Source organism: Cariama cristata, unplaced genomic scaffold (assembly GCF_000690535.1).
Source record: "Cariama cristata isolate BGI_N322 unplaced genomic scaffold, ASM69053v1 scaffold4707, whole genome shotgun sequence".
NCBI lineage: Eukaryota > Metazoa > Chordata > Aves > Cariamiformes > Cariamidae > Cariama > Cariama cristata.
In genome coordinates, this window is record NW_009624778.1 from 31,012 (window position 1) to 48,048 (window position 17,037).

The 17,037-nt window shown below is 42.9% G+C and overlaps 1 protein-coding gene across 1 annotated transcript in view; it reads left to right on the plus strand.

Annotated features, from left to right (window-relative positions):
* The window catches only part of PSTPIP1 (proline-serine-threonine phosphatase interacting protein 1), a gene marked incomplete at its 5' end in the record, with an annotated part of 35,451 nt that overhangs the window by 4,105 nt on the left and 14,309 nt on the right, over positions 1-17,037 (plus strand). Inside the window, 4 exons of the mRNA XM_009703291.1 lie at positions 11,823-11,857; positions 12,951-13,057; positions 14,962-15,024; positions 16,112-16,210. Of these exons, the coding sequence (XP_009701593.1) occupies positions 11,823-11,857; positions 12,951-13,057; positions 14,962-15,024; positions 16,112-16,210 (304 nt within the window). The remainder of the gene's footprint in view (positions 1-11,822; positions 11,858-12,950; positions 13,058-14,961; positions 15,025-16,111; positions 16,211-17,037) is intronic.

The following is a 17,037-nucleotide window of genomic DNA, read 5'->3' on the forward strand; positions in this document are numbered from 1 at the left end:
TGAATGAGGTCGTAACCTGCTCACTTCAGTGCATTACACAGCACTTCACAATGTACAGGAAAAATGGGGAAACACCATAGTCCTTCAAAGCAGGATTCACAAAAATCTCTATTATTTGGGAATTGTCAGTAAGTATTTTCTGAGAAATTTTTTAATTTCAAGATTCCTAACAGTGTTTAATATTTCCTTCCAAAAGCAAACTAAGCAATGGGAAAAAAGGGAAAAGGAAAAGGTTATGAAAAGTTTAGGATGGTAGCTTGGAAATTCTGGGAAGCTGGTGGACACCAAGAGACTCTGACAGAATAAATGCAAAGTGCAAAGACACCAAAAATTAGCTTCTGCAGCAGGAAAAAGGCTTAGCTTAGGAATACAAAGTTTAAGCCTCTTTGAAAGGACTTAATTTGAAACAAATCAATGGGACTACTGAAATACACTAAAATGACATATATTTTTCTCTGTCTCCTCTACTACTATATTAGATCACATATAAATTGTGTTGGGAGGGGAAGATATATGTTGTCATGGAATTTAACTTAATAAACACTGCTAACAAACTGCTGCTATTATTGATGGTAGCAGCAATAATGAGACATTTTGTCATTATTGTAACAAGTAATAATACAGTAATAAGGTGGCAGAGGATGAAGATTTGGGGTCACAGAAGACAAGTCTGAAAGAGAAGACCTCAATCTAAACACAAAACAGCTCTATTGATCCCTGGGGCCTGCTACCCTCATCCACTCCATACCTCATTTCTTAATTGTAGTCTCCTTTTCACATCGATTTATCACTCTCAGCATGAGCGTGGTTTCCTGTTCATATTTTATGGGAAAACTTGACCTCAAAGCCTTGCACCACCATGGCATGCAAGTGCCAGGCAATCACCCGTAGCACCTGCTATCGATTCGGTGGTGGCACATCCAGGCTGACAGGGAAACCGTTGCATTAACCCGAGTGCCTGGTAGTGCGGAGAGCACTGAGGCTCACTCCAGAGAAGCCTCTCCTCCCCCAGAGCTCCATCTCTCCCTTGCCCTGGGCAATGCAGTAAGGTGTAGCAAGGTTCCTAGCACAGGCTGCTCCCTGGCATCTCAATTCACAGGCCTAACTGGAGAAAAGGAATGCGAAGGAAGATTATTTTGAAATTAAAATAGCAGATTAAGGATGGATGGCCTCTTTCCAAACCAAAGGCTAAGATCAGCATTCCAGGATTAATGAAAGGCTCCACCTAAATTTCTTTACTGGCGATGCAGGGCAGGCAGAGCAAACGTTCAGAAACAGACGGCTTTGGCTGCCCTTCTGTGACTTAGTGGATAATTGATGGGTCTGACTTTTCCTAAGAGATTATAAGAGCTTGATTTAGAGGCAGAGCCAAGTCCCGGAGTTGGGATATGGATCCAAGTTACCCTCAAGTTGGGGGAAGTTTGGACTTGGGCCCGGTTCCACTTTGATCCAGCAATTTTATAGCTTGGCATAGAGAGAAGGCTGAATATCCCAACAAAGCATGCTGCAGGGCTGATTTACTATGTTTCCATAAACCCACGCCTGGTCTGGGTAGCAACCAGCTTTGCGCTGATATTTTTATCAGCGCAAATGTCTCATTATATCTGTTCTGAAGCAGAGAGAGGACACTTTACTTTCTGTCGTTCAGCATCCTCTGGTTCTTTAAGGAGTTACACAGATGGGCAGTGAAGGGCATTTGTCCAGAGTAAACACTGTAAAATTCAAGAAAACTAGGGTCTATTCAGGGCTGGAACAACTCATGAAAATGAAATATTTGGTTTTAATGCCTTAGAAGTTTTGACATGGTGTGAAGTTTCTGTTTGTTTATATGACATTGATTGCTGCAGCAGTTCTGCTCCTAAGGTCAGTCCTTCGGTGAGACCAGGGTTGGGGGCAACCTATGTACTACCTACAGTAAGAAAAACTTGAAAGGACTATGCTACAATTATCCTCATGCATTATTCCAAGTGCTTCCTCTTTATAGGACTCCCTATTATCACCTGGCACACCAAGTCCTAATAGTATTACAAGTACTTCACAGGCTAAACAGGGCTGTTCACATCTTTAAATGCACCTTTGGGTAGCAGTATTTCTCAAATGAAGTCTAATGAAGGCATTGTGTACGTATTTGTACCTAAAACTTGCATTTGACAATCACCACTAAAAAAAGTAGCTTCAAAGCTTTTTTGCAGAACACTTTACAGAACCTCCTGTGCCATGCTATGTATTGCAGAGGAGCAGGAATTACTGGTTTTAGATCACTCACTCATTTTCTTGCTAATGCAAAATTATTATCCTCTAGTCTTAATTTCAGTCATCTTTAAAACATCTCAGATACTGAGGCTTTCTGTCACTTCTCCTGGGAAATTATTTCACACCCCAGTAGCTCTCAATATCAGGAAGGTCCTGGATACCCTTTCAAAAAGTCGATAAAAAAAACATAGAAAATCCATCTGCAACAACTACCCAAAAGCTTCCAGTATCAGAAAATAGCCAGAAGATCTTAAGAGGAACAACTGCAAGGCCAATTAATTCTGTTCAGCACAACTTCTGAAACTAATGAATTGGCTGCAAAACCCTCCCATCACTCCACCAGGTCAAAGTGATGCTTTGTAGGTGCTATGGAAAGCAGAGCAGGAGAGAAGCGGCACAAAGCCAGAGCGAGCAGCGGTCCCCATGCAGGGGCCTGTTGGCAAAGTGTCCGTGGCAAATCCACACCTCAGCCAATGCCAAATTTGCCAAACTGGAGACGGCGGTATTGCTACATGCGATGTGCAGCCCAGCAGGGACTCATGTGCTTATTTCCTCCCAGTACCAGTGTGGACCGCTCTTTCCAACTCCAGAAATGCAGTCCCTGGCAGCTGCCCAGCTCTTCTGATCTCAAAACCTTGGAAGATAAAAAAAGTAGATAGAAAAAACCCCAAACCCTTTCTGTTGCTTCCTATGCTTGGAGGGAAGAGGGTCTGCTCAAGGGAGAAATTAGGCTGTGGTGAGGAGATACTGCCTGGGTTGTTACTTCAGCACAGTCAGGACCGGCACAAAACAAGGCAAAGGGAATAAGCACGGTGAGTAAATACAAGCAATGTGGAGAAGCCTGGAGAAGTCTGTGGCACACTGCACCAAGTAGTGGCCATTGCTGTAGAAAACAGTTCTCTCCCAAGCCTCCCTTGTATTTTAAAAGCTTTTAGTTTTGAATCAAAGAAAAGAACAATTTCAACATTTTTTCTGGCTCTTCCCTTCTCCCCCAAACTTTTGCTTCAGCTGGAGCAAATTGCTGAACTCAGCTAAATGTATGAATAGATTCAACTGCCCATTTTTCTTTACTGAAAGACACAGATGAAGAAATATGCTGCTGACTCAAAAGAAAGATAGTAGGGAAGGCTTGATGAAATGTAACAGCAACTCTAGGATCACTCTCCATTGCTTTGAGAAAAATCTAGGTGACAGCAGCCACCCAGTTTCCATCCTATATGCTGTCCAGTGCTTGCTCCCTCGGCATCATTACAGCTCCTCTGATGGAGAACTGAGCCCTCAGGACCCAGCAACTGCTCGTGCTCGGCAGACAACTACAAGCCAAGATGGTACTCGGACACCTCACCACTGAGTATCAGCAGTAATATAACATCGTGACCTGAGAAAATAGGACTCCTTAGCACCAGAAATGTGAGAAATCACTTTGACTTGAGAGCTAGCAGGGGACAAGTTTTTAGCACTGCTACTGGAGGTGCGACTGACTTCAGTGAGGTCCTTGCTGCTCTTTTTCAAACTAGTATTGGAAACCGCCATGGTGAGCCTACAGCTGTAGAAAAATTTGTAACAAAACTAAAATCAGAGAGGCAGACACACTGCAATAAAGGAGTCGTGCTGCAGCCAGTTTTTATTTTATTTTTTATTCTTAAAACAAAGCAAAGACAGGGTTTCTAAGAGAAGCTCATGCTGGTTACCATGGGCATAGCAAACAAACACTCCAGCTTCCTGCTCAAGAAATGCAAGTTCCCTAGAATTGCTGCCTAACAGCCAAAGGACACAACCACCCATAGTCCAGCCTGATTCAAGCAAATGGAGGCGTTCTGGCTGCTTGCCCTTGCCTCGAGCACTGCAGCCGGTCGAAACTACTTCCTATAGGGAAGGGAGATACCCTCTTTCCAACCCATGACACAGGCCTAACTCAGCAGTCGCTATAGGCCTTGGCAAGTTCATTCTAATGTACAGAAGGATGCACACACTTGAATCTTAAGTGCAAGACTGCAAGAAGGATCACATAGGCTCAAGACCAAAATCCTTTCAGCCTGTCATGAACACTAGATCCCAAGGGAAGAGTAGAAAAATAGGGCAAGCGTATGAGGATGTTTCTCCTAAATAATCTTCTAGCCTTAGCAATTGGTAGTTCAGGGGCTGCCACACCCGTAGCAACTTTGTATTTAATAGCCCCTAATAGAGTTTTCTTGTGTCTTTTTCTTTAGTATCCACTGAGGCTTAAGGTAAAGCAATGTCCTTTCCTGTTAACTGCAGAAGTGCCTTTTTCTTTGTTGATTTTTAGCCCATCTCACCACACTTGCCGTGTTAGATCAGACACACATGACAAAGGCAGATTAGCTTCCTTAGAGTGGGATTCCTCAACACACATCCGCACTGGTGAGCTGCAGTCCCACTGCTTGTTCTGGTTCTTACACACTCATGTCCATAACAACACCAAAATTATGGAAAAGGCTAGCTGATTCCTTCAAGCGAATCACCTGGATATGCCACCGCAGTCATGAATGCAGGCTATGCCTGGGAACATGGGTAGCCTTAGTGAAAGTAGTGGGAGGAGAACATGTATTGGCAGGGAGCATGAGAGAATATCAATTGCAAATGTACCTCTTGAGTGGGTCAGTCCAAGGAGACGGCAGGGCAGTCCTTGAGGAGCAGGCAAAGCATGAGGATGGCGGCAGGCAGGGTGGAAGGATGGATGCTGCACAGAAACAGAGCTCTGGAGCTCCGTTAGGTTAGGGCTAAAGTATATGTTTAAAATTACTTAATTCCTGCATTATACTAATTTTAAAGGCCTGTTATTCCACTTCTTTAGTTACACAACCCCCATCTGAATCACAATTTCATAGTGTCTATTCATAACAGAAATTGGGAAAAAGATGATGGCAAAGCTACAGCCATGTCTTCTTGGCAAATGCCAGGTTACACCAATACCCATCAGGGGAGAGGGAACTACATGTTATGGAGTTCAAACTGCGGTACAGTTTTGTACTCTCTGTATTCTGTGTTGTACACATGGGAGAGGATGTACAGAAACTGGGGATTTTCAGCTGAGTTACAAAGTGAGATCAAGTTTGCAAGTGTTTGCTGGTGGCACACACAGTAATGATGTCTTTACTCACTATAGATGATTCTCAGCAGAGCTCATGCCTTTAAGAGGAAACACCTTTCAGGCTGCAAGGTGACTGGGAATTTCCATGCAGTAGCTTTTGGCAACTCTTCAGCAGAACAACATGAAAACAGAATATACTACAGAGCCCAGCTTTCAGATTCAGCTTCAGCTTCAGCTGAAATAGAGCCTCTGGGAACTCCGTTCTTTTGTAAAATAACTGATGTAAACACGCAGTAGCTGGTTAAATTCTGCCTAGTCTGACAACAGCTATTTTTGTCATTTGCTCTGCTTGTCTCTTCTCATGTATATGATTTCCTACTTTTTTCCTTCCCTCTTTTCTACCATCATCTCCTTCAGACCTTGGGAAAGGGTAGTTCCTTCAAGCCCATGTCTGCTCTGCCCTTCTCTGTGATGCCTGAAATAGAATATTTCAGTGAATGTGAGGTGAGGGCATCTGAAATGAAATGCCAATTGCTGCTTCCTGTGTATAAATATAGTGCGTCTGTCACTTAATATACAGAATCCTCTGTATTATTCACACAAAGCAGGCATTTTTGAACTGAAGCTGAAAGTCATTTTGGAAGGTCACATCCTTCCATGGTTAGTTGTTCTCCACTCAAATGTTATACACTTGTACTTTTTGAACTTCCAAGACTCTGTGAAAACGGACCCAAGCACATACTCTGAAAGCCTCTGCTCAGTTATTGTTAAATCCAATCTAGACAAGCTCTCTGGTGATGAGGATAGGTGTTTTTGAGCAGTGCTGCTCTCTTTCCAAGAGACATGAGGAAACTTAGTTTTATGTTAAAGGTATAAAAGCTGTTTTGATTGTTTTATCCTTCAATTTGAGTGGCATAGGTCATTCTGGAGTCACAAGAGGTCTACTTTGTAGTCTATGGGCACAGATTTACAGGGAAGAGAAGGTACATGGAGATGTCATCCTGTTTGCTCCCCTGCCCCAGCAAAGTCTGGGGTGATGTGTTCGTGCTCCCAGTAACCGGCCCTGGGAGTGATGGTACAGCCCCTTGCCATTCAATTTGGGGCTGTTTCCACTTCTGACACATATCTAAAAACATCCAAGCGCCAGAAGCAAAACATGTATGCAGACGCACCACAGCACTAGAGGAACCCTCCACATTTGTTGCTACTTTCATGAAAGATATGCGGCACCCAACCTGACACTAAGCCCAGCCTGCTGCACAGTGCAGCCTCCCATAATATGACTCCTCATGCTAGCAGGTACCTTGCTATTGCAAATTTATAGACAGACAGAAACTTGGGCTCCCCTGGTCAAAGAAAGGCTGCTGCTCCTGCCTTTTCTCCACCACAGGTGGCTTTGACATCACACCACAGCTGGGACCTGTACAGAAATCTTTCCAGTTGCACTAAGTGGTTTTGCCTTTCTGTTTATAGCCCCTCTGCGAACAAGAAGAAAACATCCTGGCAAAATTAATTCTTTGATATTTTCACGACATCCCCACTAAGCAATGTTAGATGTGATTCTCATATGAAATACTCTGCTATGTGCCTGGCCTAGGACTTGGCAGTGACTTAGTTACCTCCCTGTTAAAAGAGCATGCCACCTCCCCCTTCTTTTCTTTTTTTGCGATGCAGACAGAATTACTTGAGACGAGATGCTTCTGAACTTGTTTCCCCACTTTGCTACCACCACTGGGCTTCACAGAAAGAAACGTTGACCACATTGGGTCTTCCCTGTGTGGCAGGAGGAAAGACAGATGTTAACTGCAGCCTCAGAAGAGACTGGCATTGGGTTAGTTTCATAACCGTGTTATCAGGATCTAAGTTACCAGGGGCAGAGGGTGAATAGGACTGCTGGAAAGTGCTCTGTAGAGCTCATCTGGCAAAGACTTCTCTCAATTTCAGAAAAAGTATTTTTAAAAATTACAGTAAGAACAGAACATTGTAGATCATACTGATGTTAAAATGGAAACCCACGAGAAAGGAAGGTGGGGTTATTTCACACTTGTATTCACCAAACAAAGGTAGAAAAGAAAGAAAATTTAAAAAGAGCTGTGGTTTTCCGGTTAGAAGAGCCTGTTTTACCTTCCTGTGTACAAGATGTAAAGGGATTCTCTGAATTACTCATTTAAACCAGTCGCTAAAGGCAAGGTACTGAAAAAAATGCCCAAACTATCAAGCCTAAAGTTGGAGGGGAAAAAAAAAAAAGGAAAAAAGAGAGTATAGTGCAACAGTGTACATAGTGAGTATACCCGTGACCTAAGCACTGCCACTGATAGAGCTCTGCTAATTACATCTCTGGTGCCGTAATATTCAGCTTTTGATGACTGTGAAGCAGAAGGTGCCAGAGCCCTATCTACAGTAGATTGCCTGGTTGTCCTCGTGTCACATGGGACTGCCCAGGGCAGCCTGCTCTCCAGCAACAGCCCAGTTCTCTAGCAAAAATGAGGTCCAAAAACAAAGAGAGGGAAAGCAAACACAGAGAGCAGCTAGGGCAAGTTCACTCTGAAGTGCTGTCATCCCACGCTGCTCCAATGGAGTCCCCCTCCTGAGCCAACTCTAAGATCATTTTTCACACTGAGTAAAATGGATTTATGATCAGATGCAGTGGTTCCCCACTACTCCTCATACCTGTAGTGCAATGGTGAGTGAGGGCCAAACAAGGCACCTCTGCTCAAATACAGGATGCGTTTTCTGCCTTGAAAGCAGGGGACAGGTTCTGCTGGCGGAAAAATCAAGCCAAGCTCTCAAACGATGCATTCTGTATGTGTTTATCCTGTCAGAGGAGAGCCATAGGGACTAGTGGTCAATGCCCTAGAGAGACAGGGTTGCCTTTCCAGCTTTGATGCGCTGACTAAATTTGGATAACTTCACTTTGGAAAGTATTTTGCAATCTACAGATCAGGAATGCTAAACAAGGGGTGAGCTTTATTGTAATGAGCTTCTACCCTTGGTTCCTCTGTTCCTTTAAAAGCTCTGCTATTCTCCTTCTCCCTCTCCACTTGAAAAAAAACACTGAAACGTGCATATTTTACAAGAGCAGCTCAATTCTGCTGTACTCGAGTAGGAGGAGACTACAGTAAATGCTGGGATCGGTCTTCCAGAAAACGGGAAGAATATTTTAGCCACTAGATGGCAAAGATCAGCCCCAGTTGCGGCAGAGCGGCTGTTGCACAGGCTCTGGCTCTTCCCTGGCACTCCGGATTCAGTCAATCCTGTCTCCCCGAGAAATTCCTTTTGACAAATCCAATCTTTAAATGTCCAAGGGAGAGTCGTTTAATAAACATTCACGGTAAATTTGGGTCCAGCTCTATTTTTAATGAGACATCTCCAGGAGGCTCCACGTCGGGATGCCCGAAGGGAAGGCTGGTGCTCTGTCTTTAGCTGGAGTGGTTTAACAGTCTTCCTGAATTTACATGGACATGTCAGAAAGGAGCAATTAAAAAAATTTAAAAAGAAAAAAGAAAAGAGGCAAGTCGCAAATTTTCAGTTTTGCTTGAATTATTTTCAACCCCAGGTTTTCTAATTTGGCCACAGAACAAACAAAAACCCAAAAATCAATTACTACCACAACGCTAAGCAGCATAATATACATAATATAAAGGATAAAGCACCCTTTTAAAGTGTCTATGAGAGGGAGACATCCTCACTTTGGATGCTTCAGAATAAAGCTCTTATCAATCCTGTTAGAAAGTCAAACCCGCCGGGAAGAAACAGATAATAGGTACTGTACATACAAAAGAGCCCAGACAAAATTAAAACTCATTTGTATGTCAGCTACACGAGTTGCTTCCATTAAACCCTCCAAAGCACCGAAATTATATATTTTGCCAATAGCAGCACTGCTGCTGCAGCCAACACATCCCCGCAGCCCAGAAGTCATACAGGAATACCTGATGGATCCATGGGTCAAAATCTGATTTATTTATTCTCTCCCACACATAACTTGGCATAATGACATATTTGCTACTCCCTCATGCCCCATAAGGATGAGAGATCTGATTCACTGATTTTAGAAAATTATAAAAATAAGGAAGGAAATGGCTTAAGTCTATTTCAGTCTACTCATGGACTGTGGCCTTGCCCCAGTCAGCAGCTAGGGAATTGGGTGGACAAATCTTTCATACAAGGAGCAAAAAGGCCAGAGCTTTCTGAAAAGGCCATTACAGACCATGCAGCGGGCAAATTGATCTCTCTCCAGGTCATAGCCAGATGCAATATTATACCAGAAGACACACTCGTCCTTACAGAGAGCCAGCAAAAAGGAGAAAAGCTTCATGTACGGCTTATGATCATGAACTACTCTGATAGCTCAGATGCCTGGAAACCAAAAAAGCAGCAAATTGCTTTTGTCCTTGATATGTACAGAGAAAGTGCTATTTTTCAGCATCCACTGCAGCAATTTTGCCAGTCTTTGCATAACCCGAATCACCAACAGCAAAGGAAAAAAAATATCTGGGAACAATAGATCAACACAGCGTGCAAATAGTATACGCAGTTTGCAAGTGTCCTCTATTTTTTAAATTCCAGTATTTACCTATTTCAGGCATGAAGTTGGTAGCATGTTCCCCACCTCCTATGGGAAAATCCAGACTAAAAAAGCAAATTTTATTCCTTGTATGTATTTAATTTTTCAAAATAATCCATTAGAGCTTTTAGGTGAGAAAAAGCTATCTCTGCTGCTGATATTCAACTTGTCTTTTAATTTCAAGTTTTTAATTAACTTAGCTGGAAAGAATACTGTTTGTTTCCTTTGTGTTGTGAAAACTTATTTTCCATCAAAATTTCACAAGAAACTAATTTTTTGCAAAATGAGCCTTCAGAATATTTAAGTATTATTAATATACAATACTGAAAATTATTACTATATATTATTAATATACAATACTGAAATTTATTACCGTATATTATTAATCTACAATACCAAAAAACACTCAGTCTAGCACGTTTCCCCTGACTTATCTCAGGAGATTCACCACAACAAATCTAGTTGAAAGCTGAAAGAACCAAACAGTTAGCTCAATGCTCATATTTTCTGGCTGAAAGTCTTTTCCTTATATTTCTACAAATTTAGATTTGGAAGTGCGAGACGGGTATCGCTGAGGACAGGCCCAGCCTTTCCCCTTGCCTGGGCATTTTTCTTCTGCCTGGCAAGGCAGCCTTGCTACTGGGAGAGCAAGCTTTGATTAGGAAACAGATGTCCAGCCTAAATTAACACAGGGCAATTAGGATCCTTCATGTGTCTCTTAAGACTCCTGAAATGGCCCAAGAGATACAGGGTTTCCCTACCCATCTGCAGTCACACATGGCTGGGAAGTGATCTGCATCCTCTTCTGGGCATTCCTAGTAGCCAGGCTTCAGCCAGGGAGACTTCAGGGTCCTCATTAACAGGCTTTCCCCCTGGGCTCCCGCCTGGGGTAGACCAGGGCTCCATGGAGATCCCAGAACGGTTTCCTTCAGGGAACAACACACTCTGGGGCTTGAAGAAATGATTTCTAAATCTGAAAAACCTCCAAATCTCACCACAGCCCTGGCTTCTGTGTATACAAATGCCCTGCCAGCCTGCAAACTCGGAGCTAGGGGAAATTATTAAGCTGAAAATGCCTTTTACAGATTATGCTTTTTCCTCTCCCATCACAGAAAGCATCTCTGGTGCTTTCTTGAAATGGACTGTAGCTTGCCAAAACCCAGGTCATCAGGGAATCTATCGTTACCCTTTCACGCCGTTCTGCAACTATACATTTAGTAGACCACTTAGTTATGTAGGTCCATGTGGACGAGCGGCATAACACCTCGTTTTGCTCATCTCCATGCTGTACTTCACAGCCCAGCACCGAGGCCTGATTTCACAGCATGGTTTATTCATGCTGTGCTTCTGGGATGTCGAAAATCCCTGGAAACATCAGGGTTTCGAACATTCCGTAGACTCTCTGCACCATTTGTGTCTTTTAAAGGAGAGAGAGCGGTGCCACACGGGGGTGCTCGGAAAGCACCGTACGGAGGATGCTGCACAGCAGAGCTGCTCTAGCTTCAGGGGGGACTGAGGAGGAAAAATTTGCTGGTGCTGCATTCAACAGAGGGTGGAGCTGGTTTTGCTCTACTGTTCAGACTACTACTCCAAAACCCAATTCCCCTTGACCGTCTTTATTTCACTCAATTGACTTATATCCATTGGCAAGGTGCAAGAATACAGAAATACCTGTTAACATTCACAGTCACAAATACAGTGGGTTTAAAAAAGAGGGTGCACATAAGGAGTAGTGCAATTCCTTGCTTCATGGAGCATTTTATTGCTTTTCCTGATGGTAACAGATTGATGCTATTGTGCTTGTTAGCATGGTCGACTTTTATTACAAGACTATTCAGAGTTTTGTCTCTATGTGGATCTTTGAGATTCTGAGGGAAAGTTTTTTCTCTAGCTTCACAACCCATCCTTAGAAGCCTATACTAATAAAGTGCACTTGTTTCTGCCTCACAGCACACTGAAGGCAGCATTCGAGAGGCTCAAGCAACGTAAGTATTTACATCTTCCTTTCTGACCTGGGTAAGACAGGAACATATCATCTTCATCCCTTCTGGGGTCTTTCATCCTCTTCCCCCTCTATTTCCAACTTTTCTATCCTGGTCTGTAGTGTGGAGAGTGGAGGGGAAGGACACTCGCTGGGAGTGCTCCAAGGCTGGGCACTCAGTCCTCTCTGGTGGCAAAGAAAATGGCTTGTTCCTCAAGTTAGTTTTACCTGGATCAAGGTACAAAATACCTCTGTTCCTTTTTCTGCAAACCACTGACATTAAACCAGCATGCTTTCTAGATGTGCCCAAGGCCAAACAAAAACCTTTCATGCACAGAAAATGCAACACCATCATAGCCAACAGGACAGCGTAACTGGCTATTGGCACCTGCTGTTTAGATAAAAACACGCTTTTGAAAAGCGGCTGGTGAATTCAGGTGCTTTAGAGCCTGGGTGGGGGAGCTCAACATTTCTGGAAAACATGGGGCTCCGTTTCAGAGGCACCAAAGCTGACAAGGCAGAGAAATTACCAGCCTCTTCAAAAAGCATCAGCCAGGTGCTCTGAAATTCAGCCCATCTTTGCTGACCCTTGGAAATTCTCAGCTTGCAACCTCATCTAATGACGTTTGCGCAAGGCTGGACACAACTGGCAAGCAGCTCCCAAGAGCAATGACAATCCAGCAGTGTAGTGGAGGGAAAGCAGATACAGGGAGTGATGATGGAGGTCAGAGCTCCTTCTCTCCCTCTGCACGACAACATTTGACCTCCAGCCCCAGAAGGAAGGAGGGTGCCTGGCATAAATGGAGCTACGAAGAAATGCAGCTGCACTTGCCAAGGCTGCTCTGAGCGGGTGCTCCAATTCTGCAGCGAGAAGTCTTGCCCATGCATTTTGCAGGCACTGAGAGGACCTGCAATAAGCCCTATTCAGGTTGTGTGAACCCTTGGCAATGTCAGTGCATGCTGAAACACAGGGAGGCCATTTTTAAGGCTGCCCTGTTCATAACAAGTCATATAGCAGCAGAAATATCTCCTGAAAAATATGACTTCATATTTAAAGATGTTTCCACTGACCGTATATGAATTCTGATTTGCTTTAGAAATCGAAAGTGTTGGAAACTCTCATATCCAGCTGGCAGTAATGCTGAAGGATGAACTGAAAGGAATAGAGGAGTTCCGAGAAAGACAGAAGGAACAAAGGAAAAAGGTGAGGAACTAGAGAAATGTTGAAACAGATTGGGTCGATGGTCCGTGCCGATGACCTGTCTCCAGCCATAGGCTGTGAATATTGCAAAAGATGATAAAACATGCCCAGTGTGTCCTGTTCACTCCATATACTGGACTGTGGAAGAAAATCTCTTTCTGATCCCAGCTGGAAATAAAGTGGTGCTCTGAACTCAGGAGACAGAGGCTTTAGTCACTTTTACTCTCTCCAGTGTAACTGCAGATACTATTATTATTATTATTTCTGTAAAAACTTAATCCTTCCTTTTCTCTTTTTTATACCCTTGCTAATTGGTTTTCTTTGGTATGATCCTGCATGATCTCCAACGTGCACTAAAATAAAGGGGTAAAACAAACATTTAAAAACATAAAAGCAAATGAATATCATGCTGAATGCAATATGAATATATGTTGAATTACAAATATGTGGAACACATAGCATCTACTTGATGTTGTATAACAAAAATTTGAGTATATTTAAGGCCATTTTATCCCCTGTGATCTTACCAAGCTCTAAGTCCCTTGAAAAAGTAGCTCTCCATAGAGACAAGAGTGATCATCACTCTTACACCTTCTCTGGTTCCATGGTGTTGAAGACAAAGATGGGACAGTCACTTAACACTGAATGCACTGACTGATGAAGGAGTAAAATAAAATATCCAGTTCTTTGCTAAGTTTAAACAAATGAAAATGCACATGACCAGTATCAAATGCCACAAAAATCTTGTGTCTACAACCCTGACACACAGGAATAGCAAAGGACTCTGAATGTGAAAGTGGGTAAAACCAGTGCTGCTACTGAGATTTGAGGTCCACAGTGATCTGATGAAGCAAATAAGGCATATAAAGACAGACAGCACGCACCTAGTTCATCAGCATTTGTATCCCCCCACCCTCACTTTGCCACTAGGATTTGCAAAGAGAGAGGCTCCCTCTCCTGTTGAAAACAATAAGCCTGTAACTCAACTAGAAACAGTTAGAGGGGCCTGGAAAAAAGGGAAAAAATGCTTTGTAGTCTTAGGCAAGGTTTTTTTCTCCATCCAGCATGCAGCTGTGAGGAAGTCGACATTAGACAAGCTAGGTGGTGTCAGCATTTTTGGTAACCTCCCAAAGTGCTGTGATTTGTATTTCACAAATACAAATGGCTGCTTTCAGGACTGTGCTATTTAGCCCAATGTGAAGCAAGCCTCTGGGTAGCCCCAGCGAGAGTTTTGCTTGAGCAGAATATAAAGATTAAAGGACCAAAAGTCTCACTGAAGAAACCCATACCCTGCCAAGTAGGAGCATATCTCACTGTCACATAAGGCTGGGCATGTCACAACTAAAGCCATAAAAGAGAATTCAGCACTGTTGTTTCACCGCTGACCAGATGATGGTATGGAAATCAAATCACATTGAGCATAAATTTTCCAGAAGCAATGGAATATAAATTACACGAATTGTTAGTGTTTAAAATGGACAACTACCCTCGCTCACGTGGGCAAAACAGTGGTTTGGTCTGCAAAGATGTGGGATCAAGCTCTTGCACCAGCAAAGGAGCTCTGCTGGCAGAGCTGATGGGCACTGTGACTGGGTGTTACGCTATTTAATCTCCTTAAGGAAAAAAAAAAAGGGGAGGGGAGAGGAAGAAAATGAAGATCCAGATCCTCTCTGCTATTAATGGAAACCACTGAAGCAGAATTATCTTGGATTATTTTTTTACCTGGCACTTCGATGCTCTCTGTATCACTTAGAAACCTGTCATTTATAAAAGCAGAGTGAAGTCATTTTCCCCACAGGTATGTGGGTTATAGAAAGGCCCTGGCAATTGCTTTCCTAATCCTGCCACTAAAAAGGGGAGGAAGAAGTCCAATGCAAGAAATGCTTACTTCTGTGTGTTTCTTACAGTATGAGTCTGCAATGGAGCGCATGCAAAAGAGCAAATTGTCCCATTATAAGAGAACAATGGAGGTAAGCAAGGAGGTTTTGTGCAGGTTTCTCAATGCAAACTGGCTCCAGCTTGAGACAGGGTGAAACCTGTATCATATGCACCTATATTTAAAGAGAGGTCAAAAATGTGTGAGTGTGCAAGACTATGAGAGAGAGAGAGAGGATGTGACTCCTGCTACAAAGAGGAAGATAATCTTCCCTGCCGCACCCACTGAAGAGCCTCCAAAACAAATACTCAGAAAGTTAACATGGAACGAACAACACCCCAGGCCAAACAGGATTTCAGTCTTTCTAAGCAAGGATGCTTACAGGAGCAAATGTAATTTTTTAGACTGTGTAAATACAGTTTTTAAAATGGTGAGGGAATCTTGTAAACATTGGCGGAAACCTCTCCAACTGGAAAGTTTGCAGGTACAGGAACTGTGGGCAGCTGGTTTTGGTTTCCGATGGGCATTTGCCTGTAAAGAAAAGTAGTTGCAGACCTGTCAGTGCTACAGCTGAAACGGTACTAACAATTTTTATTTAAATGTGGTTGTACTAAGTGAATCTTTAAGACAGGGAGGTCTTTTGGTGTAAATAAGGATTTATTTTCCTTCTAAGGACGACACTGAGACTGTTATCTATGGGGTGCTGGCTCTGTCTCACAGCTTGGAGCAATGGGCAAGGCAACACACTGACTTCAGCCACCTGATGCTCCAAGTCACACTGTAGAAATGACAACCCATCCCCACTGGCACCCTGAGAATGTGGGCTCCTAATTTTGTCTCTACACTGTAGCTTGGACAGATGCCTGATGCACCAATGGTGCTAGAGCTGCCTGTGTATCTGTGACCAACCCTATGGGGAACTGGCTGCAATTGTACAAAGCAAACAGTTTCAGGGCTGCAAGAAAAGGACACGATTTATGCTGCCAGCCCTTACCCCAGTTTTTCAGTTCTATTTTTCTATCTCCATAAGGTGTCATTGGGAACTTTTTCTGTTGCCTAAACTTGGGCACTGATTTTCTTATCCAGACTGCAAACCAGAAAATGCCTAGAACATCACACTGGAGACAACCCAGCCTTGTTCCCCAACCCAAACCCTCACATTTGATTTCATTTCAATACAGTCAAAGAAGACCTACGAACAGAAGTGCAAGGAGGCAGATGAGGCCGAACAGTCCTTCGAACGGACAAGTGCTTCAGGCAATCAAAAGCAAACAGAAAAGGTACCTTAGATGACAGTGCTATTTAGAGAGAAAACTGTGGTTTTTTCCTTTTCAAGGTACAAGAGAATACAATTGAACAACCCATTCTGCCGAATGTCGGGAGCCACTTTCCCTTCTAATTAACCCCTTAGAATCAAAATTAAAACAAAGCACCTTCCCAAGGAGGTCTTCCTTCACAAACTTCTTTGGTAACCCTGATCTTGTTGTGCAGTAGGCCAAGGGTTTTTAAAAAGGGTGGGAACGCACTAAGTTATCTAATTAATTTATCCCAGGCTATGATCTAATTGCTCTATGAATCCTGAAAGGAAAGTGAGTAAGATTTTTCTCCGAAATTATTCATAAATAAAGAAACAAGTCAGAAGTATGCCACACAGTTAGTTTTGCCTTTTGGTCACTTACATTTAGTAGGCATAGTATCTTATACTAAAATGCATATTTTTCCTCAACATTTTTCTCCTTATGGTTAGTTTAATTTCAACTAAATTTACAAACTCAAAAATAAATCATTGGAAATTAAGGCACTGCAGTCCTCCATTGCATCGTCTTGCTACTTGTAGTTGACAATTCACTAACTTTTAATGGGAACATTTTACAGCAGAACAGATGGAGAAAACAAAATAAATGAACTCCCTTTGGCTCGATAAAAATCAGTGCAGTGTAAGCAAAAACGATCAAAAATCATCTCAAGGAGCAGGGGGGATGGAGAATCTAAAAACAGCATCAGAACTTTACATTTTAGCATTTGCTAATCTTCGGTGAACAAACCCCTCCAGCTTAGCTGTAAAGAGGGGAAGAAATCCTGGCCCTACTGAAATTACTCCAGAATA